Here is a 23,654-nt window from a genome sequence, read left to right as displayed (position 1 = left end):
AGGTTCGTGAAAGTTCGTGATTCATGGTTCATGAAATTTGATGAACCATGAACCACATGGTTTGGTTTTTTTCCAGTTCGTGCCCATCTCTAGTCTTAGATAGAGGTCTTTCCCATCAGCTACTGTTTGATTATTTTTTAAAAAATTGGAGATGCCAGAGACTGAAGCTAGAACCTTCTGCATTCAAATCAGAGGCTCTTCCACTGAGCCACATTCCCACCCAAACCTGATAATGTCAACCAAGAATTCAGCTTCTCCAGCTTTGTTTCTTGTGCCACTTCAAGATCTTTTCAGCTTTTTCTGCTGTTGGTTTGCACATTTTTGAATGCCAGTGTTTGAAGTTCCTATATCAATTGATGGCCATGCAGGAAGACTGATTTTCAATCACATTTCAAATTTCTTCTGCATAATGAGCATATAATTTTCAATTGCAGTTTGCAAGAATAGTCCATACAATAATTTTTGCCAGAGCATTCTTGGAAGAGTAGCTGCATGTTCTAGCAATGTATGCAAACTACTAGCCACCCATAACTGGTATCCATTCTGGTGTCCTGGTGACAGTTTACAGAGCTCAGTTAGTTGAACTCCTCTTGCCTGTTAACAGACAATTCAATTTGGTTGCTCCTGCATCATGCTTTGTGTCCAGGGAAGCACCTTCTCTCCCTCATTTGCATACTTTCTCCGGTCTTAAATTAGGACTCACAAATATAACAAGCAATCTTCTTTGCCTTCACAACAACCTTGTGAGGAAAGTTGACTAATATTCTTATTTTACAATGAGAAAATGAAGCAAGAAATTGGCTTGCTTAAGGCAAGCTAATGAGGAAACTTGAGACTGTTCCATTCTTCACGTAGTTCTGTAGGTACACCAGTGTTTGAGTTACGTTTGCTGGAGTGAAACATAAAGTATGAAAGTGATACTAAGGATAGACAATAGGCAGCAGTTTCTTGGCATTTTTCATTTCCTGTGTGGAAGTGTGTGTCTCCCCATCACATGGTATGTGTTCATTGAAGAAAACAAGTGCTTCATAATGTGAAAAAATGGATCTAAAGGTTGACTCAAATATAGCTTTCCAAAGTTTATGTTTGATATTCTCTCCACCATTTCAGCAGAGATTGAGAGATTGGCCTTTTCTAGGTAATAAAAAAGCATTTTGTCTCCACAGTGGTCCCAATGCAGCTTTAGTAGTGTATTATTTTGCATTTTTATTTCATACATGACCAGATGGGATGAAAACTGCTGTGTCTAGCAGTGGAAGAAATTAAGTTCAGCAGGCTAAATTAAGTTCAGCAGCCAACACTAACTCGAAAGCTCCAACTACATCAGCTACCAGTCCAAAACTACAGGGGCTGAAAAGGTCCAACAAACTCAACTCAAAGGACACAAGACCAGGACCAGTGCCAGGATTTCTGGCACCTGAGGCAAAATACCTACTTGCGCCCCCCCCAACCAATTTTAAACAACAGTAGTAGTGTAGGAAAAATGAAAATCACAAAACTTGAAACTTTTTACATTTTAAATTTAATTTTTATTTCTTAATTTAAATTTAAAATTTTATTTTTTTCAATAAGTGTGATAATAACAACAATCTTTGTTTTTCTTATTGTGACCCCAAAATCTATTTGGTGAGCAGAAACAACAACTTGAATTGAAGTTTTGATCACACCTCCTTTTGTGTGTGTGTGTGTGTGTGTGTGTAAAAAAGTTTCCCTCTCTCTTTCTTCTCACCTCTCTCTGAACCTAGAGACTCTTGGCAGTAGAAGGGGGGCTTCTCTTACAGGGCCTGCTTGGAGGAGAGAGATGTTTGGAAGGGGGACTGAGCTGAAGCCTTCTCTTTCTCTCCAACCCTCTCCAAGCCTTAAAATATTGATCACCTTTGTCAGAGATCCCTTTTGGGAACTACCCTCCATGCTCATCCTTCTCCCTCACCCTTGGGTTTGAAGTGAACGGTAGGTGACAGCTAAGCATGTGGTGTATAAATATTGGAATAAACTATTGGGGGAGAGGGGGGGTGATATATGTAAACTAGGGAATGAGAGAAGGAAGGTGATAAAGAGGGGGGCGCAGTGCGGGGCGCTGCTCTGCTGGAGTAAAGGGGGAGCAGCATTGAGATCGGAGAATAGCAAGGGGGAGGGAGAATAAAAGGGAGAAGGGGGGAGGAAAGTAATAGAATTTAAAACAACAACTTTAAACCCAACAACAGTGATTTGCTCCTACCTGTCGCACAGGGACTGAAAGGGAATTGTGTGTGTCTCACCTCACTTCCTCCTTCCTCTGCGGCAGTGCACACACAACCAGCCACTCTTTCCACCAAAAGCAGCTTCCCTCAAAAAAAGCCTGAGGAAAGGTGAGAAGTAGAATTGATGCCAGCTGGGGAGGGGGAAAGGGATGTACTAAAAGGAATGACAGGATTGCCCATTGGAAATAATGGGAGAGGCTTGAAGGCTCATTGGAGAAAATGGGAGCCAGGAATGCCATTTTACTTGCATGGGCTCCATTGAAATGCATTACAACACAAAAAAAGTGCAAGAGTCCAATAGTGAAGCTCATGAAAGCTCATACCCTGCCACAAATTTTGTTAGTCTTATAGGTGCTACCGGGCTCTTGCTTTTTTCTACTGCTACAGACAAACATGGCTACCCATCTTGATCTATCAACACAGGCCCCAGAGTGGAATGACAGTCCCTGGGAGAAGAATCAGTGGACTGGGACTGGAACAGCAGTGGATGTTCCAGAGCCCTGACCCTATTCCCAGGAGCAGTCGTTCCAATCTTTGACCTGTCATTCCAGTCCCTGAACACAGGTTCTATTCCTAGGGGCTGTCATTCTACTCTGGAGCTGTCATTCCAGTCCTAGAAGACTTCTGCTACTCCCAGGGTCTGTCATTCCAGTCTGGTGCCTTTCATTCCAGTCCCAGAACTCTTCTTCTACTCCCAGGGGCTGTCATTGCACTGGACTCTGGGGGCTGTCCTTCCAGTCCCAAAGCACTGAGCCTATTCCAAGGACTGTCATTCCACTCTGAAACCTGTCCTTCTGGTCCTGGAGCACAAACTCTACAGCTAGGGACCGTCATTGCACTCTGGGGGCTGTCATTCCACTCCCAGAGTATTCCATCTGGTCCCAGAGACCTTTATGGAAAATCCATTCCACATTTTCTTTGAAACTTTTTTTTGTGTTGTGATGCATTTCAATCGAGCCCAGGCAAGTAAATTGGCATCCCTGGCTCCCATTATCTCCAATGGGCCTTCAAGCCTCTCCTATTATTTCCAATGGGCAATCCCCCTGTCATTCCTTTTAATACATGGTGTGTGGGGGGGGGGAGCAAGAAAGAAAGGAGGGAACAAGGGGGGGGAGGTCAGATGGGAGCTCACTGCTTCCCAGCCAGCTAGAGTGTCTCTTACTCCAGGAAGCTTTGCCCAAGGCTTACATTGAGAGGGAGGGGGAGGAGGGGGGGGGAAGGCAGAAAGAGAAATGTCCGTGCTGATGGGGCTGAACTCAAAGCTCCTCAGGCACTGGCTGAGCAGGAAAACAGGGCTGCCCTTCTGCACTCCAGAAGAAATGCCTTACACCAAGAGAGGAGAATTCCTGCGCGAGTGCACGGGAGTGCGCACACTGCAGGGAACTCCAGTCATTAGGGGGCCAGCACAGCACCTCCTTCAGAGTTTAGTGCCCGAGGTGGGGGCCAGCTCCACCTCAATTGAAGAGCCGGCACTGCACAAGACATACACAAAAACTCTTCCCTCTTAGCCAACATAGTCCTTCATCCAACAAGGTGATACTCTCTCACAGGTTGGTTTCAGGGTTCTCCTGTCGAGTATAAAGTCTCCAGGTGATTCTGCTTCAATCACTTCTGCTGGCAAGGGTGCATTAACAGTCCCAGCTAGAATTCCAGACAGCAGTCTCTCCATGAATTGCTGGGAAATTCCAGGAGAAACAGAAATTCCAAATTGGAATCTCTGCACCATCAACAATCAACTGCTGATTTGCTTGAGCCAGATCAATTTTTTGCAAAGACTTTTCCACCAGCAAGGATGGCAAGCAGTTGATTCATTGGATGTAAGGATGGTGTATGCTTGCTCACTGGACAGTAGACTCTAGCTCTAGTAACTGAGCACTTACTTAGTTGCAGCCTGTGCTGCCTCCTGCATCCATAGCTGCCTTCTTGCATCCTTGCTCATCTTCCTTGTTCTATAGTTGCAGCCTGCAAACCACGCCACCAGCAGTCACTGAATTAAAGCCAAATCCAGTACAAAACAAAACCTTCTACGAGCCATCTGAATATGTAAACAAAGGTAGAGTGTAGAGTTCTAGATTCCACAACAATATAGCTAAATTTGCAAATCTCACCCCACAGCCCAGTAACTTATACAATATGTCATACAGCACTGTCTTGTGCACATGAAAAATTGGATTTTCCTAGGGACAAAGTAAGCTCTTCGATAAAGTGGTATCTCTGCAAAGGAATCTATGTAACAAATGTGTAATTATTGCACATTTATTGTGCTAGAAACTGTTTGACTGTTCTATCTACACCAGATTGGGTGTTTCCCTATAAAGCAGCAACTTCTACTCCTGTGATTGGCAGTTTTTGTCTTTCAGTTTTATATTCCCAGAACAAACATTGCGTGCCAGTTCCCTAACAGTTTAAGAAACTGATGAGGTTTCGTTTGTGTTTGACTGTTCTTTGCTTTCACTTTCAACTTCATGTCCTTATCTGCCAAGATAGATTTAAATACAGGTTCCTCTTCCTGATATAGATCTCTTCATCTGTCATACGCATCAACTCCTAAACCTACAGTGAAAGAAAAATCCTAACTCAGGGCCAAGCTACACATGACGAATGACACTTGAACAGCAAGTGTATTTCTCCCTGTTCACTTGCCCTCCACTCAATCCACTTGCCGTTCAAGTGTCATTCGTCATGTGTAGCTTGGCCCCAAGTTTATTCATTAAGTTCAAGGGTTCAGGATTGCAGCATGACTATCAACTAGTCTGGGGAAAAAAATCTGACTGGACTAGTTTTGTAACTTTGACCCATTTTCTGAAAAAGTCAAGGGCAAGCCAGGCATTTTCTCCCTCTTTTCCTTTTACAAACTATATACTTTAGGAGAAAAGACTTTTATCCTGGTTGTACCATCCAAAACACATATGGGTCTGCTCCAAGCTTTGTCCTCCTCAGCCATCAGAATGTTTTATTTCTGAAGGTGACAACTCCAGCCTAGGACTAACACTTCAATATGGAAATATAAAGTAGTCCTGAGCAAAATGGTTTCTAAGCCATTACCAGGGCCGGTGCCAGGGTTTCTGGCGCCTGAGGTGAGATAACTACTTGCGCCCCTCGTCCTGTGTGCACGCGCACTCCAGCCCTGCACAATGACATCACTTGTAGCATCATCGTGCAGGAGCATCCCCCTCACCTGAGGTGGGCAGCAGCGGCAAAGGGGCAGGGAGGCAGCCTGCTCACTGCCACGCTGCCTTGGCACCCGGCTCGCTGGGAGCCAAGCCAAGGCAGGCGGCACTGGTGAATGGGCAGAGAGGCGAGTGGGGATGCGGCCTGCCTCCGGGTTGGAGGGGGTCATCGGGGGCCGGCATGGCACTTCTTTCACAGTTCAGCGCTCAAGGCGGCTGCCGGCACTGCCTCCATGGACGTGCTGGGCCTGGCTGTTACTACTTCCTTTTTCAATATCAAGTAGTAGATCTAAGTAGTTTTCTTCAAGATCGGTCATCAATTCTAACCTTTAATTTATACATAACAGATAATTTAATTTTCTACTATAGGCTGAGGAATAAAAGCAGGTAGTAAAAACAGGACTTTTCTTTCTCTGGATATACTATATGGTGATTATTTTTTGTTTGCTGTATAGTCCAGAGGGTTCTGCTTAGACCTTTTAAGAGAGGTCTAAGCAGGTGACCCCTGTGCAGTATCTGAAACATTTAAAACCCCCTGTGTTAAAAAAAAAACAGATTTTTGAATAGTGTATGTAGTGTTAATGCACTAATAAAAAGAGAGAATTGCTACCATGTGTGTTGCTTTTCTCAGAATTTCCCTTTCTGCTCTTGCAAAGAAGGAAAGACAGGAACTCCTACTCCCTTATGAACTTACGGGACCTCTGTGTTCATCTCCAGAGGCCCTGGTTTGGTACCTCTGTCTCCTGAGATTAGACCCAGGATAGGGCCTTCCTTGTGGCACCAAAACTCTGGAACTCTCTCCCCAGGGAGATTTGCTGTGAAATAATTTCCACCTCTGTATAGGATAAAATTGGCTATTACTTTCCACTGTAAACACTTCTGTCATCCTTACATATTAGAATTTATATTACTGTTCCCAGTTGTAGCAGCAGCAGAGCCTCCCATCCCTATAGATATGTGAGGGAAACTCATAATAGTAAATCTTACAGGGAAATGGGGAAAGGAGTTGTTTGCTCTGGATTGTTACTTTGGAATTTAATTGTTTTATTATCTCTTGCTTTTATGGCCACTGGTCTGCAGCAATCTGAAACTGAAAGCTCTGCCCTTTACTTCAGCTTGCAATGGCAAATGTTATTTGTTGGAGGGATTGTGGCTCAGTGGTTAAGCATCTGCTTTGTGTGCAGAATGCCCCAGGTTCAAACCCCAGCATCTCACAATTAAAAGGACCAGGTAGTAGATAAAGTGAGACTAGAGTGTTGCTGCCAGTCCGAACAGACAATTCTGACCTTGATGGACCAAGGATCTGACTCAATATAAGGCTGCTTCATGCTAGTCTTTAAGGTGCCACTGGACATCTGCTTGATAAAAGAAACAATAATTTCACAGCACCTGCCCCACCTCAGCTGTCAGCTCCAGCTCCAGCCTTTTTGCTAACTATACCACTTTCTGTATCTAGCTAAAAAGAAAGCAGAAGCTCTTTTCTTGATTTTGTCACAAACCTGATCAAATAATGAGGGACCTCATCTTCTACTTGTTTTCCACAGATACTGTGCCTTTCCCTCAAACTAAACCTAGCAAAAATAGCCACTTTATATTACCTCAAAATAATATAGTATTAGTAAAAATGAGATATGCACAATTATCTTCAAAAGTGGGTAATAGTTTTATAACATCCAATCAAAGGGAGAATCTTGACTAGAGGTGGGCACGATCCAAAAAAAATTACCAATCAAGCTGATCGGGGATCGGCGCTGGCAACAACCCCAAATCACTGATCGACACCGATCATCTCCCATTTCCGATCCATGGATCAGATCGGGGAGGCCAAAGCGGAGGGGTGCCCCACTGTTCCCAGCTATTTGGGTGGGTGGTGGTGGCAACCGCCGGGCCCGGCGGGCACGGGGAGGGGACGTTCACACACACACACACACACATAGAGCAAAGAGGGGGGGAAGTTTTTAACCGGGTGACAAGCCGCCTCCCCTCAGGGAGGGGACGTTCACACACACACACACACACACATTTAGAGCAGGGGGGAGTTTTTAACCCGGCGATGAGCCACCTCCCCTCAGGGGGGGGACGTTCACACACACACACACTTAGAGCAGAGGGGGGGGGGGTTTAACCCGTCCCTGCCTCTCCAAATAGAGAGAGAGAGACACCCTGTCAACATGTTTCAGCCAACTTTTTTTAAAAAACAGGGACAGAATTCCTCCCCACCCGATTTTAAAAGCAAGCAGCCAGTCTTCCAAAAGCATATTTTAAACACACACACAGAGCCATGAATGAAGTTTCCCCACAAAATAGTGTTTTAAAAGCAGGTTAAAAACAGAGAGTGACAGACAGAAAAACAGCCATTCCTTCTACAAAGCCCCATTTTTTAAAAAAGCAAAAAACGTTTGGAGTGCCCATGGCTGCAGAACTCCTCCTTCCCCCTCCCTCCCCTGGGTCTCTTCTCCCAACTGGTGAGTGCGTTGCTGCTCCGTGGTTGGAAGGAAGCCCTGCTGATCAAGGAAAGCTGGGCTTCCATTCAGGTTTCCAGGGAGACAGAAGGAGGGCAAACACAGCTCAGGAATTCCCCTGGCTCCGTTGCCCCGGGAATAGATTACTGGCACCTGATTGTCTGGATCCCCGATCAGATCCCGATGGCCCTGATCAAGCCCCCCCCCCCCAACGCTGGATCAGTAGCCGTGGATGGCACTGATCTGCTGGGTCCCAATCGCATGAACGCCATTATCGTGGGTATTTTTCTATCGTAATGCCGATCGTGCCCATCTCTAATCTTGACAGTTCACATTGAATTTCTAAATTGCTTTGATCTAGGAAGTAAAAAGTGGCAACCTCTGCTTTGGATATTTAAAACATTCCATACACCATATGTGAGTGTATCTACACAACAAACTTGTTGCAGTTTTACCAGTTCAGTAGTCTTAGCTCCTCCCCATGTTCCCCTAAATCCTTAGAATTGTAGCTTGGTGAATGTACTGTTAGAGTTCCTGTCCCCCACTCAGAACTGTACTTCATAGGGTTAAGGGATTGACTGTTGTTAAACCAGTAATATATGAGTAAGAATGCCCTTTATCCCAGAACTTCCATTTATTTAAACACTTTGAGTGTGCCCCACCCATTTGGTTGAATATTTAGGAATGTAGTGAGTGTGTTTACAGAGAACAGGCACACAAATATGAGCAATCTTGGAGCAAGTAGCAGCAAGCTGCTGAAGGTCATCATGAGGCATGTTGCAAAAACACAGCAATAAGGGGGATGTCTACGACAAAATAAAAACAAAGATTTGCTTTCATGAAGGATGTACAGGAATGGGTTTTATCTGTACATGGTAAAAAGAGAGCAAGAACCTGCAAGGATGCGAGTGACCGACCATTCCCTCATTAAGTGCAAAATTTTGTTGCCGCTTTTAGCAGATGTTTGTGATGGTATTTGGAATACATATAATGACATATTCACAAACACTTATAGACAGATGTTGTGTATGTTGTTCACACTGTGGAAAATATCTAACACCTAGGTGCACACAGAAATCTCGTTGGCCGCATAAAATCTGGAGCTCCTCCATTAGTAGTGTTATGATAGCCGAGTGATTCCGATCAAACTATAGGCTTATAGAGAGGTTATTCTGTTGTGGTATACACTCAGAGGATAGAGGTCACCCACACTAGAATCGTCACACTCTGCTACCAGAAAATCCAGATTCTATGTTAAGAGTAAATTATGCCCTAATTTTTTTAAAAAAATCTTATTTCAAATGTTGACAACCTCTAGCACTTTTAACATTTGGGCAACATCTCTGGCCGAAAGGCAGAGTGTAATGAGGGTTAGGGCTAAAGCAGATGACTGCAAAACGTTAAGGATCAAAGACTATGAGGAACGAATATGCTTTGATTAACTTCTTTCATTAACAAAAAACAAAGACCCCAACAATTTTTTTTTAATTCATAAGATTTAAAAACATGTATAGTGATATGCATGCATTTATTCCATCATGCAAAGTGCTTTTACCTTTTGATACGTCTTCGCTATATTAATTCTGTAAGCAGCTAGCAAGAGGATAGACTTATTGGATATAGTGTGGGGGAGTGCTCCCTCTCTTGGCAGGAAATAAAATAGCGATAGTTTCACAAACCATTCAACCTCAGAATGGACCTCTTTCGGTTGTTCAGAGATACAATCTGCTTCAAGACTATTACTATGGGAATTCAAAATGTATGAATGATTATTTGTGTTTATAGCATGGTCACATGCACTGTGTTTTGCTTATTTATCTCCATAAGACTCTTTGGAAGTAGATCGCCAAGTATTTCACTTGTGCAGAGAGGAAACAAAGCTAATCAATAAATACTTGGCTGACCCGTGGACAAGGTGTCACATTTCCTGACTTATTTCTTCTTGATACCTACAAGGTAGCAGTTTGCAAATACATGTACTATGGTGGCTGCTGAACGTTTATGTTAACTCAGATCATATCTCAACTGGAGTTTCATCTCATGGCTTTCTGCAGATTATTTTGACAAAATAGACAGTACAGTCATCACTGTCTCAGTGAGTCATAATAAGGCTGGATCTATGCATACATTGGAATGAGGAAGAGATTACATGGCAGAATGGACTATACCACTTCAGAATGGAAAAATCACATTTTTAATGTTCTGTATGTTTTTTTAAAAAAAATCTAGTTAAAAATCAGAAAGGGGATGTGGCTCAGTGCGAAGCAGGTTCTCCAAGGTTCAGTCCCTGGCATTTCTAGTTTGTTTTAAAAACAAAAAAAGAAAACAGGTAATAGGTGTTATGAAAGATCTCTGCCTGAAATTATGGATAGCCTCTGCCAGTCAGAGTAGACAATACTGGCCTTGGCCTTGAGCAATGGCCTGACTCAGTATAACACAGCTTCATGTGTACAAAATTAGAATGACAGGAAGACTTTTTTAACTAACAGGAAAAAATGTTCAAAACTGATATTCTGCACCTGCAGTCCAAAGTAGTACCATCTACTCTATTACCTCAAGATCTTGTCTCCTTATTTTGCTGTGTGTATTGATGAACTTTTTGTTGGACTGAAGTGTCAGTGTGTGTGTGTGTGTGTGTGAGAGAGAGAGAGAGAGAGAGAGAGAGAGAGAGAGGAACATTTCTGAGTGGGATATCTATCTGGCATCAATGAAAGCCCTATGCCCCCATCAGATTTTTGTCAGCCTTGGCTTCTGATGAGTACTCTTCAAATTTAAAAAGTTTCCAATAACCTTTTCCTCATGCGAGGAACATGGGTCATCACTTACCACGATGGCCAGCTAGAATCATATCTTTGTTTTCTGACTGCCCATTTCTTGTATTAGGAAATCTTTTCACCTTTCCCCATTATGCTGATAATTGTACTTCATCTTTTTGAAGAACTCACTACAATAGTATTATGATATGAAGAACTCCTTGGGGTGGGTTGTGTCCAAAATCTGTTCCCGATGGCTGGAAAGAGAGGAAATTAATTAGTTTTTCATTTCTCAACAGGTGAACAATGATGATTCACTCAGATGTGTAACTTGGGTTTCTAAAACGTTTGGCGTGTACTGTGAGAATTCTTCAACATTTGCCGGATGGAGACTTTGCAACTCTTACCTGTGTGCTTTCTATTACTATCTACTTCTTTTGCTGATGTTCAGGAAAGTAAGTCATCCAGTTCCACTCATAAATAGAGTGTGTAGGGTGGCATTTTCCTTACTCTTGTTGGCTTTCATTGCACAAGGACAGAAGAGGACCCCAATTTCTGATACTGATATTAAGACCGGATCCAAAGGTCCCTTGAACTTAGTATTGCTAAAGGAAGGGGGGATGATTTCCATCAATTTACTTCTCAAACTGCAGCCCACCTTATCGGAAGAGGAAGATCCAGTGCTGTCTCTCTCCTCAGATTTCAGAGGGGGACAAACCAAAGAGTTAGAAAGAGAGGTCAAGGCACTCTATTTACTGTTTACTATTGTTTACTGCTCTGACTGTCCTTTGATATGTGGATTGTTATTCTCAGAATTTCCTCCTCCTGACTTCCTCTCTCTCACCTCTTCTCTTCCTGGCATTGTTCCAAGCAACACCTCTCTTCTTCTCCTCCCTCCATCTTGGCAGTACGGATGCAGGGCTTGTCCTGCTATCCATGCCTATCCTTAGACTAGATAAGTAGTTAGGATCTGTCTCTCCTCCTTTCGTATCAGAGTATGGAGTTCCTGCAATAAAGAACTCTGATTTCTTTTCTAAATATAAACCAAGTGCATGCTTTTATTATTTTCATTTCTGCACACACAGCAGCCAGCAGAATGAGCTCACAACCTCCTACAATCACACTTCCTATGCCACCTGGTAGACTCTGCTAATGGCTCAAACATGGAATCCTTTAATTAGGTTTCTGGGGCCTACATAATGATTTATTTACCACACCTCCCATGCTGGGTCCCCCTGCCCCCCAGCAGCACAATTTTGATGGTGGGATGGGAGGTTTGAAGAGGACAGAGGAGATGTTCTTGTTTGGATCCAATCCTTAGTCTGCAGATTGTTTTTGAGATACTATCTTTTAAAAGCGTTATTGTCAGTTGTGTACATTGAGTCAGGAGGGGAAAGAATGAGGGACATAATGATAAAGGAACACAGTTATCTTAAGTTCAGTAGATCCTTAGGGCTTCATTTCCTATAGTTCAGCAAGAGGCCATATTGCATCTGTCCTGATTAGAGATGGGCATGAACAGCAATACAAACTAAAAAAAAGCCACAAACAGCCCAATCAGCTGTTCGCGAACAAGCTGTTCATGAGGCCCCATTCTAAACGAACAGGTGGTCGTTGCAAGCCTCATTTGTTACTGTTCGTTGCTGTTCGTCAAGCCAGACAATCTGGCACCTGCAATCAATTCCCTTGGCAACCAGAGGCAGGGACTGCCTGAACTCTGTCTGAACTCCTGCTGTTGCCCTAGAAATCCCAATCTAAGCCCAATTTAGCTTGATATGCAGGTCTTCCTTTCAAGTGTGGAGCTCCAAATTTGTTACAAGGAAGCAAAGAGCAGGGGGGAAGGGGGCTCCCAGCTCTGGTTTTGCAGACAGTGAGGGAGAGACAGTTGCTGTTGGCATTTTGAGAGAGAGACAGGGAGATTGCATTGGAGCTTGAATTTTCTTTATGTGTGGTGGGATAGGGATCTACCTCTTCAAGTTCCAGGGCTGCTGCCAGGCTCTGGGCCAAAGTATTATTTATTACTGGTACGCAGGGATCATTTTGAGGGGGAACATGCAGGGATGCAGTTCTAGCAGTTCCCCAAAGAGGTCACATGTCAGGTGGCCCTGCTCACCTGACGCTTGGCCATTTTGAGCCCATTTCAGCCTGGATTAGGGCCAAAATGGCCCAGATCGGGCCTCTGACAGGTGGTGGATCACTCTCCCACTCAGCTGTGGCCTGATCCTGACCATTTTGGGCCCCTTTTCGGCCATTTTCAGCCCATTTGCCATTTTGAGCCCAATTTCAGCCCTGAATGGCCACGATTGGGTCCAAAACAGCCAGGATAGGTGATGTCAGGGGTGTGGCATATGCAAATCAGCTATGCTAATGACACACTTCCAGTGATGGCAAGGGGTGTGGCATATGCTAATGAGTTATGCTGATGAGTTTTGCTAATGAGTTCCTCCAGCTCTTTTTCTACAAAATGATCCCTGCTGGTACCTTTCCTGCTGCCTTCTCAGGTAAGGTTTCTAGGAGTGGTGCAGTAGGGATCTTGATAGCTGGAGGAGGGCCGGCTGGCCCCCATGAACAATGAACAATGAACATGTTCGTGAACAGGTCATGTTTGTCAATGTTGGTTGTTCGTTGTTCTTGGATGGCAACAGACAACGAACACCATGTTCATTTTTTTTTCTGTTCGTCCCCATGTCTAGTCCTGATACAGATTATTGCTCAGCCAGGAAACTCACTCTTATTAACCTACCATTTTTGTCTTCATTCATCTTAAATCATGGTTAAAAACTCACATTCATCTTAATCATGGTTAATATCCTATAGGTGTTCATTCTTTCTTAATCTCTCTGGAATGGTTGTTTGTTTCAAAGTTTTTATATTCTCTTCCTCCTTGAGTATGGTTCTGTTCACTCATTTTAGTCAAGATCTATTCTTGCTTTCTCTTTCAGTTTCTCTTCAACTTTAATTCCTTTCTCAATTCATACACTGTCTCTGAATTACAGTAGTCAAAGACAGGGAACAGATGGAAGAAATCTTCCCTGATATACAAAGAACACATGGTATTAAGTGATCTAGTTCTTCCCTTACATCTCATCCCATGTAAAATAGCTGTAAAAGGCAGATTTGTTTATATGAGTTCCCACATGACAGATACAATAAAGACATACAAGAGGTCTTGGACCCTGTGAGTCACTGGTTCTCTCTGATATAAACAGATAATCAAATTTTGTGTATGTTTGCTCTTTACTACTGCCAGAGAAGATAATTTCTACTTTGATGCCCTTACCCCAAGTCTGCAGGTTCCCAGAGTGTATAAGTGCGGGAGCCTGTGTCTTCTCTATTCCCCACTCCAACTTTCTCTGCCTTGCTTCCAGTGGATACCAGCAAAAATTTTCTGTTATCTAGCAAGCACTACCTTAGATAATAAGTGTTTGCGAACAGGGTTCACATTCATATAGAAAGCCCTCCCCAAGCCATGAGATGGTGCAATAATTGATGGTAAGTTCGAAGCATTAAAAAAATGTAACGAGGACAATCCTTCTGGTTGGACAATCTGTTTTATTAATATATCTGCTAATGCTGATACAATTGCCTCTCACTGCTTCAGCCTTTCCTGTCTTCCGCTGACCAGGGAAATGAAGCCAGACTGCAGGGCACAAGAAAAACCAGATCAGAAGACTTCCAATTGATCACAAATGTTAGAAATCACTATGTCTGAATTCTAAGCATTTACTGTTTTCAAATGGAAGTTCAGACTGGATGTTGTTAGAGAACTACTACACATCCATATTCTGTATGCAAAGCATTTTATATATCAGTTTGCTACGGTCATTTCTGAATTACAGATGCACCAATACAAAGTAGTACTGATAGTGATCCTGAGTATTCTGTTTGTTTCTCACAATACCTCACAAGGTAGTAAGTTTTAGGGGTGTGCACTTCATAAGTTTTTGTATTAATTTCATTTTGGGATTTGGGGGACAGCATGTTCTTTGTTATCCCAGATTTGTGGAAGTCTTACCAGTTTGGTATTGCAATCTGAGTATTTGTTTAGGATTCTGGAATTTTGGAACCATTACTTTTGCCTATGTCCCCACCCCTTCCATATTCCCCCTGCCAGAGACAGCAGAAATAGAAAGGTAGGGAGAAAGAGGAAGCATGACTGACAAGCAGCAGTTTGGTGCATGTGCCATTTCAGTTGTAAAGGACCATTATTCTCTTTGGGAAGACTTGGCCTCCAAATTCCCCCACTGAAAACAATGGCCTTTTAAAATTTAAAGGGCACACACACCTTCAACCAGCTGGGAGTGCTCTCAGTACTGGGCAGTAGAGCTAGTCATTGTGGGTCCAGAGCCCAGGTTTACATCCCATAAAAAGAATTTAAAGGGGCATTGTTTTGAATGCCCACAGCACCAGCCAGCCTGGCTATAAGCCCCCACAAACACTTACACACAAGCAGTAGGAGTGGTGAAACAGGGCGTTCAAAATAATGTTCCTTTAAACTATGGAGCACTCTAAATTTAAAGGGTGCATGGACTGACAAACACATGGGGGCATTCTATATAATGAGTGACAGACCTGGCCTTCAGAGTCCAGAGGAGGTCTACCACCCGATATCCATGGGTCAGATCTAGTGACTGGAGTCTAGAAGCCAGGTCTACTTCCCCATTGAAAATAATGGCCCTTTAAATGATGTTTGCTTGCTTGCTTGCTTGCTTGCTTGCTTGCTTGCTTGCTTGCTTGCTTGCTTGCTTGCTTGTTGCCTGCCTTTCTCATTGAGATCCAAGGCAGATTACACAGTGCAAATGAAATATAGGTAGGACATTCACCAAACAAGTACAAGAATGAACAGCAGTTAGGACATTTTCAATAAGATGTTGACCTCTTCCAGGGATATCCTCAAATACAAAACACTCCCTGAATTCTGGGAGATAAATTGTTATTGCTCTCAGAATAGCAGGAGTGTTTGGGTTCTTTTGGATATCCCTGAACCAATCCAAAGCAGCAAATTTTGGGTTCAATTTAAACTTGGGTATGTTTCTTCTGTTTTCTTTCAGAGTTTGCAGAAATCAAGTGTAATGAAAGCATTCGTGCAGAAATTGGAGATGATGTTAATATTACCTGCACAAACAATGAAAAGATTACTAACAGTACAGTGACATTCTGCACCAACTGCGCTCTTTGTCCTAATTCAAGTGACATCAACACTTTCGAAAACAATTTTACTGCAGATAATGGAAGAATTACACTGAAGATCTATGCTCATTCTGTCATCCTGCATATCAACAGAGTACAAGTTTCTGACCAAAGAACTTACCATTTTTTCCTTATGTCTAATAATGGCTTCAGAAATATATGTGTACCACTAGGTGTTGGTAAGTATGAGCATGAACATTTAATACTATGAAGATGCAAGATTAGATAGTGCATGAGTTGAACTCAGTGATAAAAGTTATTTTCACTTTGATTACTGCTACTAAAATGAATAATAATCAAGAAAATTTGACAAGGGCACTGAAAATTCTATCAGCTTGTAGAACCCAACTAAAGGGGGTGCATGACAGCAGGCAAGTAAGCAGGAAGATTACTGCAGTACTAGATCCCATTCTGTCATATTGCTGGATTAGATTCAGATCAAGGTTCTTTTTCCTTCCCAGTATCTGGCAGAGAGTGCTATACCATATCTGAAGAGTTGGAAATATTAGAATGAATATGTAACTCAAAGGAGAAACAAATTATTAAGTTGTAGTGTTAATGAACTGTTATTAATTGCTTTGCATGTAGAACATTCTCTGGGTTCAATCCTTGGCATCTCCAGTCAGGGGTGGCGCCAGGGTTTCTGGCACCCATGGCTGCACCTATGTGCGCTCCCAGACTGCATGATGACATCCCTGCGTGATGATGTCATCACACAGCAAGCCAGCCCCATTGGCCAGCAGGTGGCTGGGACCACACGCGGAGGCTGCCTGTGCTCCCAGTCAGGTGCGGCGGGTGGCTGGAGAGGTTCTGCATGCTGCCCCAGATGCCTGCCATGCCTGGCACGCAGCCGCTGCGCCCGGCTGGGGGCATGTGTTGGTGGTGGTGGCGGTGGCAGCAGCAGCAGTGTGGGGCTGGCCAGCTGCAGTAGCTGTGGGCCTGACACGCCAGCTCCGTGGCACATGCCTCTGCCCCCGGCACCCCGTCCAGTGCCCCCTTCAGTGCCTCAGCGCCCGTGGCACCTGCCTCACCACCTCAATGGTGGTGCTGGCCCTGTCTCCAATTAAAAGATTCCTGGGTAGCAAAAAAGGTCTGTAGAAAGCCTTAACCTTGGAGAGCCACTTCCATCATGTCAACAATATTGAATGATCTGACTTAAACTAAGGTAGATTCATATACTGAGTCAATGAATGGCTGGGAGTACGGATGAGACTTTTGTATATACTTTTGTGTATCTCATGCTGTTTGTATATTATTGCAGTCAGCCCAGGCCAAGCAGAACTTTCAGCTCAGAGACGATTTCTTGCTACTGGTCCTGTTCCCTCAGAATCTGAAAAAGGCACAGCTGAAGCAGACAAAGAAGCTATATCTAAAGAGGCCAAATATAGTATCATTGCTCTGACACTCATTGTCGTGTTGGCCTTTTCTGTGGCATTGTATTGGAGAAAGAAAAAAGGTATGGTTAGACAACCTTTTCAGGGCCGTCTCTTGCTTCATGTTGTCCTGCTGAAATGTTCTCGGGACCTCCTCCTCCATGCTTACCCTTTTCAAGCCATTTTCAGGCTTGTTCGAAGTCCCAATGAGCAGCTGAATCAGCAACCTTTTGTATGAACCTCAATTTTCTTTGTTTTGGGAAAAAAGTGTCCCTTTCACACAGCTTATAAAATTGAACTGTATACTGGTGTCAAGTAAAATAGTCCTATTTCTGAAATGAGCCCCTTTCCTCTGGCAAATCTAATTGGTAATGCAACAGAGGAGGGAAAGTCTAATTTTAAAAGAAAAATCAAGACTGCAAATAAATTGAATCAGCTAACCCTTTCACCACTGCCAGAAAGGCATGGGATAAGACGAGAATACTCTTCAATGGGAAGTTCAGAAATTGATGCTTGGGACATTATCAGCCTGAGATTCATGGTGTCTACAGCTCTTCATGAAATACCACCCACACACCCCACACCCCATTAGGTGCAGTGTGGTATCGGACCTTGGAGATTCAGGTTTGAATTCCCACTCTGTCATAAAAGCTTTCAGCCTTACCTACCTCACAGTTTTGTGAGGATAAAGTGAATGAGAGGGAAATTATATGTCTCGTTGGTCCTCCTCATTGGGGAGAAAGGTAATGAAGAAATGAAATGAAGCAAATAAAAATGAAATAAATAAAAAACTTGAACAGCGACGTTAGGTGATACTTAATATAGCATTTGACGGTGGTAGTTCCACCCCTTCTGTAGTGGAACCTCTCTCAGGGAAATATGTATTTGCCTCAGAATCTTCTGAGCATTCCTCACTTAGCACAGGCCTGTGTGACTCTTTGTTCTTCTGACCAGCTAGGTACTGATGCAGAAGGGTCACCGATGGCTAGGCAAACAGTCTAGATAGAGCAAAACTGGAGCTGTCCACAGATTCAGAAACAGGGCACTGGATGGATTAACCGGGAGGCAGTTTGTTTTTTTTAAGTACGTGTGGGAAAAATACATTGGTAAGGAGGGTAGGGTAGTAAAATAGAGATTAGGGCCGATTCCAGACGACTAACCTGAAGGCGCTGCATGCCGCCATGTTCCGGATCGTGACGGGGAAAATGCGAAATTTTGCGTTTTCTCGCGCGAGTTTGGCATGACGTTGCACCAAACTTGCGCGAGAAAATGCGATATTTCACGTTTTTCCCGTCGCGATCCGGAACATGGCATGCAGCGCCTTCAGGTTAGTCGTCTGGAATCGGCCTAGAAGTACTTAGGAAATATTGTTTTTTCTTCTGGTTTGCCTCAAAAAAACCCCACTTCCAATTTCTCCTTCTGCAATAGGGTTGCCAGCTCCAAGTTGGGAAATTCCTGGAGATCTGGGGGGTGAAACCTGGAGAAACGTGGAGAAAGTGGGGTTTGGGCAGGGAAAAGACCTTGGCACGGCATAATTCCATAGAGTCCACCCCCCAAAGTAGCCATTTTCTCCAGGTGAACTGATCTCCGTGGCCTGGAGACCAGTTGTAATTCCGGGAGATCTCCAGCCACTACCTGGAGGCTGGCAACCCTATTCTGCAATAACTATGAATTGAAGCAATACCTTTTGTTATTTCAGCTGGTTATATAATTTCCTTTTAGGTGGCATTAATTTACCCTGGCGAACCCCCCCATATCACCAACCAAGATTTCCCGAGGTGTTTCCAGACTGAAGGTAATATATATGGTCAAGTCTAACAGCTAGTAATGAAATCAATGGAAAAATAAAGTTCTATATTGTTTTGGCCTCTCAATTTCTGAGAGGATTTCAATACAGCCAAGTCATAGAAACAATGTGTCTGTACATTTCATAGACAAGCACACCATTCTTGCTGCCAGTTTTATGTTTCTTATGTTTTATGTTTCTTGTGTTTTCTCCCCCCCCTTTTTTATGTTTTTGTTTTTGCAGAGATCAAATACTACAGAGAATTTGGTATGAAAAACAAAGATGAAACACTTGGATTAGGATGCTAAACCGGAAACAATAATACAGTACAGCATAGACATTCAAAAAAGTTTCAGAAGCACTGAATTGTGTGCTGTGCGAGCCCATCTTTCATCTTTGCTACTTTTAGTGAATGAGAAATTGCGTTTTTGAGCTGAAGACAGAAGCCTGCTCATTTGATTACAGCTCCTCTTTCACGTTCACCTCAGTGAACATGGTCCTCCAAACTGTGGACAGAATTGTGATTTTCCTTAAACCAAGAGTTTTTTATGAACTGTGAATACATTCTAACAGTGTGCCAACAGAATAGTGTGGTGTATGGATCTGAAAACACAGTTATAAGTTCCACTTTGGCTATTAACTTTGTGGACTGCCTTGGGGAAATCAGTTGCACTTGAACATTTTTCCATCTGGAAACTGGGGATTGTAGGTCTAAGGCCATTTTTGAGTTCCCTCTGTGGGTATGACATACTTATTACTTGGGGGAAACATCTTCAAACAAAAATTTCCTATGCTGCATAATGTTAAGAACTATTTAGTAAGGTTTTTTTTAAGAGTTAGCACCAACTTGGTTAACTATCTCATAAAAAAAAGTTAGCAGCGCAGTTCTGAAGTAGCATATTCAAAAATAGCTTAGTTTAGAGAACTCACTGTTAGGCCCAGCCCACTAACTGCTACAAAGGATCAGCTGTGGTCAATTCTCAGCGCACGAAGATTGCAATCCAAAATTAACTTAGCTAGAAGAAAACTCCATGGTTTGTTTTGATTACAGCTCTTAATAAGCATATGCAGGCTTCAGCTGGAAAAGTTATCAGTTCCTGTAGTTGTGGTCTAAAACCACAGTAGTTTTGACAGCCAGTATTTGTACAGAAGCCATATTACTAGTGGTGAACTAAAACATGGTGCTTCCAGAAGACAATAGAAACAAGTTTTTGGTTAGCACTATACAAGCACTAGCCTTGTTATTTGGTATTTGTGACACAAAACACATGAAAGCACCTTATCCTGGACATAATTGCTGCTGAGCAAGCAGGAGGTTCAGTCGCCTCAGAGGGGTGGCTTGTAGGGTGACCACACCTGGGAACACCAACCTGATTTCATAACCTGTTCAGAAGAGCAGATTCATTTTCTCCTTGGACCTATTAGAAATGGTGCCTTTCCTCCATCCCGCTACCAAAACAAGAGCCCCAGTAACAATGGGAGCTCCATGGTAGCAGGAGCATAGTAGACAATGTGTGGTTTCTTCACTATGAGGTGATCTGAGGTGGGTGGGAAGAGACCAGGTATACCACTCATTTGGCATTTTAGACAGCCATGTCAAAGAGTAGGCTGTTGTGCTTTGGTGCCTGTCAGCAGCTGCCTAACACCTCTTTTTTATTTTAAAAAATCAAAATGCTGATGAGAACAATGTTACTTTAATCTTTAAAAATAGGTTAAACGAATAAGGCTTTTGTAATGATTTCAAGAAATGGGTGCATGTGTCTTTAAATGTTTGGTGAGATAGGCGAAGAGTGGGGGTGAAAGAGAGAGATGAGTGAGTGATATGATTGGTTGATGACAGAGTGGGCGGAGTGAAGGCAGTTTTCAGTTACTAAGGGAGAGAAAAAGATTCAGTTAGGGCAAGAGAGGTGAGCTGTGTGCAGCCTGAGGGTGTTCATGTATTTGTGAAGGAAAGGCAACCTGAGTGGAAGCCTGAACTGAGTGTGTCTGTGAGACTATATATTCATTCTATTTGAAGCAGGCAAACTGTGTGTGTGCCTGAGAGAGAAAGGATTGAGAGTGAAAAGAAAACAGGCTAGCTGTGTGCTGTCTGAGGAGTTCTCTGTGAGAGAAATACAGAGCCTAGAGAAAGAGGCTAACTGTGTGTGAAGCCTTACAAGAGATCTGTGTGAATGAGTTTGGATGAAGCAACTAGAAGAACTAAGAACTACTTATATGTAACCAATACGCTTCTTAAAAAATAAACTTTTATTTTGTTTTGTTATATCCCAGAGTAGCAGTCATTGTTATCTCCCATTCCTATCCTCAGGGCCACATAGAACCACGAAGGAGCCTGACGCATAAACACGTTACCAAAGGGAAAACTTAAATAAAATATATTGGAATTTAATATTCCTGGTGGCAGCTAACTACCCAGAGGGTGTGAAGGGAAAGATTAAAGCAAAATCCACCCTAAAGAAAGTACAGGTCATAACAGCTTTATTCCACCCAATCAGTTTCACCAGGCAGCAAAGAGCAGAATGAAAGTAATGATGGACTGACAGGCAGGAAAGGGGGAAAAGTGTTTTTATGCCATCACCCACCGTATCAAATATTATACCTGCAAACTATGTGAGACTAACATTAGCCAGTTCACAAGTGAAAGCTTCATACTTGGATTGAACTGGAAGACAAAAATAGTGATAAACATATATTGGAACAACATTTGGAAAAAAAACAGAACTGTTAGGAACACAACAATGCGGCAGTTAAGATGAATATCATCTGGATTCTCAGGAACAAATGAGGAGGGGGAGATATATATATATCCCCCCTATATATATTTCTGTGCTCTTGGAAGGAAGATCAGGATAAAATGTGATGGCCAGATGTTGTTAATACTGAACAAAAAGGACATGGATGGAAGCATCCATGTTCCTGGTCAAGTTATACCAGAGCCGTTTTCTGTAGCACCTTTTAATACATTAGCTATCTGCGAGTAACACTATTTTTAGAGAAGTTTTATTCTTGTGATATTCCTACACCATTATGTTTAGATATATGTTATTTTAAATTTGAATGATGTATCAGTTATGATGCTTTAAAAAGTTTTATGTTACAGTTGCTTAAGGTTTTTTTTTTAATGTAAACACCATTTTCAATGCATTTTAATGAATGTAGACTAAGATATTGACTGCCAAAAAGTTGTTAGAACTTTGGCACATGATTGGAGCCACACTTTAAATGGAATATATTAGGGTCTACTTATGTTAAAATGGATCCCGTTCCTCCAGCAATTTCTGAGGTTATAAAAGTATAATGCTTAATATAATGACAATATCAATTTGACCCCTTCTAACCTGCTAAAAATTACATTAGAATTTATGGGCCAATACAGGTATAAAAATTGGGAGGAAATCTTTCTTATAGAAGGCTTGGACAGACAGGGGGATTTTTACTCTAGGTCAGTTGATGAGCTACAATGATGACGTTTGGCATTTTCTAAGTGAAGATCTAGATATGATTTGACAACTTTTGCTGAATGTCAATATATATAATGGCAACATTTGTTGGCATTTAAATATAGCCCTTCAGCTTTCAGAATCGCCTCCAGTTCTGAAAATTCTTATTGAATCAACACAGAAAACAAAATTTACAATATTTGTTTACAAATACTTCATGTCAGTAAATAAATATGATATGCAAAGTCTTGAAGATGAATGGAATAGTGAGCTAGATTGTCCAGTTCTGCCAAAGCAGTGGGACATAGCTTTAAACCTTATATCAGTTGCTTCTATAGATCTTAAACTGCAAATTACTCAGCAAAAAATTATGTTTAGGGAATATTGGGCACCACAGCACTTTTTAAAGTAAAGGATAGTACAGTCAATGTTCAACTTTTGGCATTATAACTTATAAGATGAGTCTCTTAAGCACATGCTTCCATCTTTCTGGGAGGAAGTCATTACTCATATTAATTTTGTATTAGAATACTCATTTATTTTTAAAGATGTTTATGCACTTGTAAACTATTTGCCTGTCTCTTGGAACCTAACCAATGCTCAATGGAAATGGCCCCTCTATGCCCTTACAGTTGCCAAAAGACTTATACTCAACATTGGAAAAACAAAAATCCTCTTCCCTTAATTCATTGGACAATAACAGTGTACAGACTTATTTTTGAAATTTGGATACCTTTTATAGATGCCTCTGTATATATTTGCAACAATAGTTTAATGTTTTTTGTTTTTCTTTCTTTTTTTGCTTTACACAAATAAGTAAAAATTTAAAAATTTAAAAGGCATAAATACTGTTAATGCGCAATATCCCACTGATGTAAACCCTCCAGGATTTCTAGTCTTTTCCTGTGATTGTGTAATTTTCCTTTGTCTGTGTGTGTGCTACCTCTTAATATGTGGGCTACATGCACACATTGTTAGACATTGCACTATCACTTGCTTTACAGCAATAATTCACAACTGGTTTTTCCTATGTAGGAAAGACAGCTCAGAAGAAGACGAATGCAATAGCATGATGGTGCAGTATCCCAAGGTGTGTGGATGCAGCTGGTATTCAATTTCTGATGTCATTTTACCTCATATTTCTCTGGAAAAGTCCATAATGCTAGAAAAAGTGAAAGGCAGTAGGAAAAGAGGAAGACTCAAAATGAGATGGCTCGTCTCAATAAAAGAAGCCTCATCC

At 42.3% G+C, this 23,654-nt stretch overlaps 1 protein-coding gene across 1 annotated transcript in view; it reads left to right on the top strand.

Moving 5' to 3' along the window:
- The window catches only part of LOC129326925 (uncharacterized), a 28,908-nt gene extending 5,690 nt beyond the window's left edge, over nt 1–23,218 (top strand). Inside the window, exons 2-6 of the mRNA XM_054975260.1 lie at nt 10,925–11,080; nt 15,677–15,994; nt 17,077–17,271; nt 18,911–18,983; nt 19,218–23,218. Coding sequence (XP_054831235.1) covers nt 11,011–11,080; nt 15,677–15,994; nt 17,077–17,271; nt 18,911–18,981 — 654 coding nt within the window. The 5' untranslated portion in view covers nt 10,925–11,010 and the 3' untranslated portion in view covers nt 18,982–18,983; nt 19,218–23,218. The remainder of the gene's footprint in view (nt 1–10,924; nt 11,081–15,676; nt 15,995–17,076; nt 17,272–18,910; nt 18,984–19,217) is intronic.
- Nucleotides 23,219–23,654: the final 436 nt, after the last annotated feature.

This window comes from Eublepharis macularius, chromosome 4, assembly GCF_028583425.1.
Source record: "Eublepharis macularius isolate TG4126 chromosome 4, MPM_Emac_v1.0, whole genome shotgun sequence".
Lineage (NCBI taxonomy): Eukaryota > Metazoa > Chordata > Lepidosauria > Squamata > Eublepharidae > Eublepharis > Eublepharis macularius.
The sequence above is the reverse complement of the archived record's forward strand: the minus strand, read 5'-3'. Positions and strand labels throughout refer to the sequence as shown.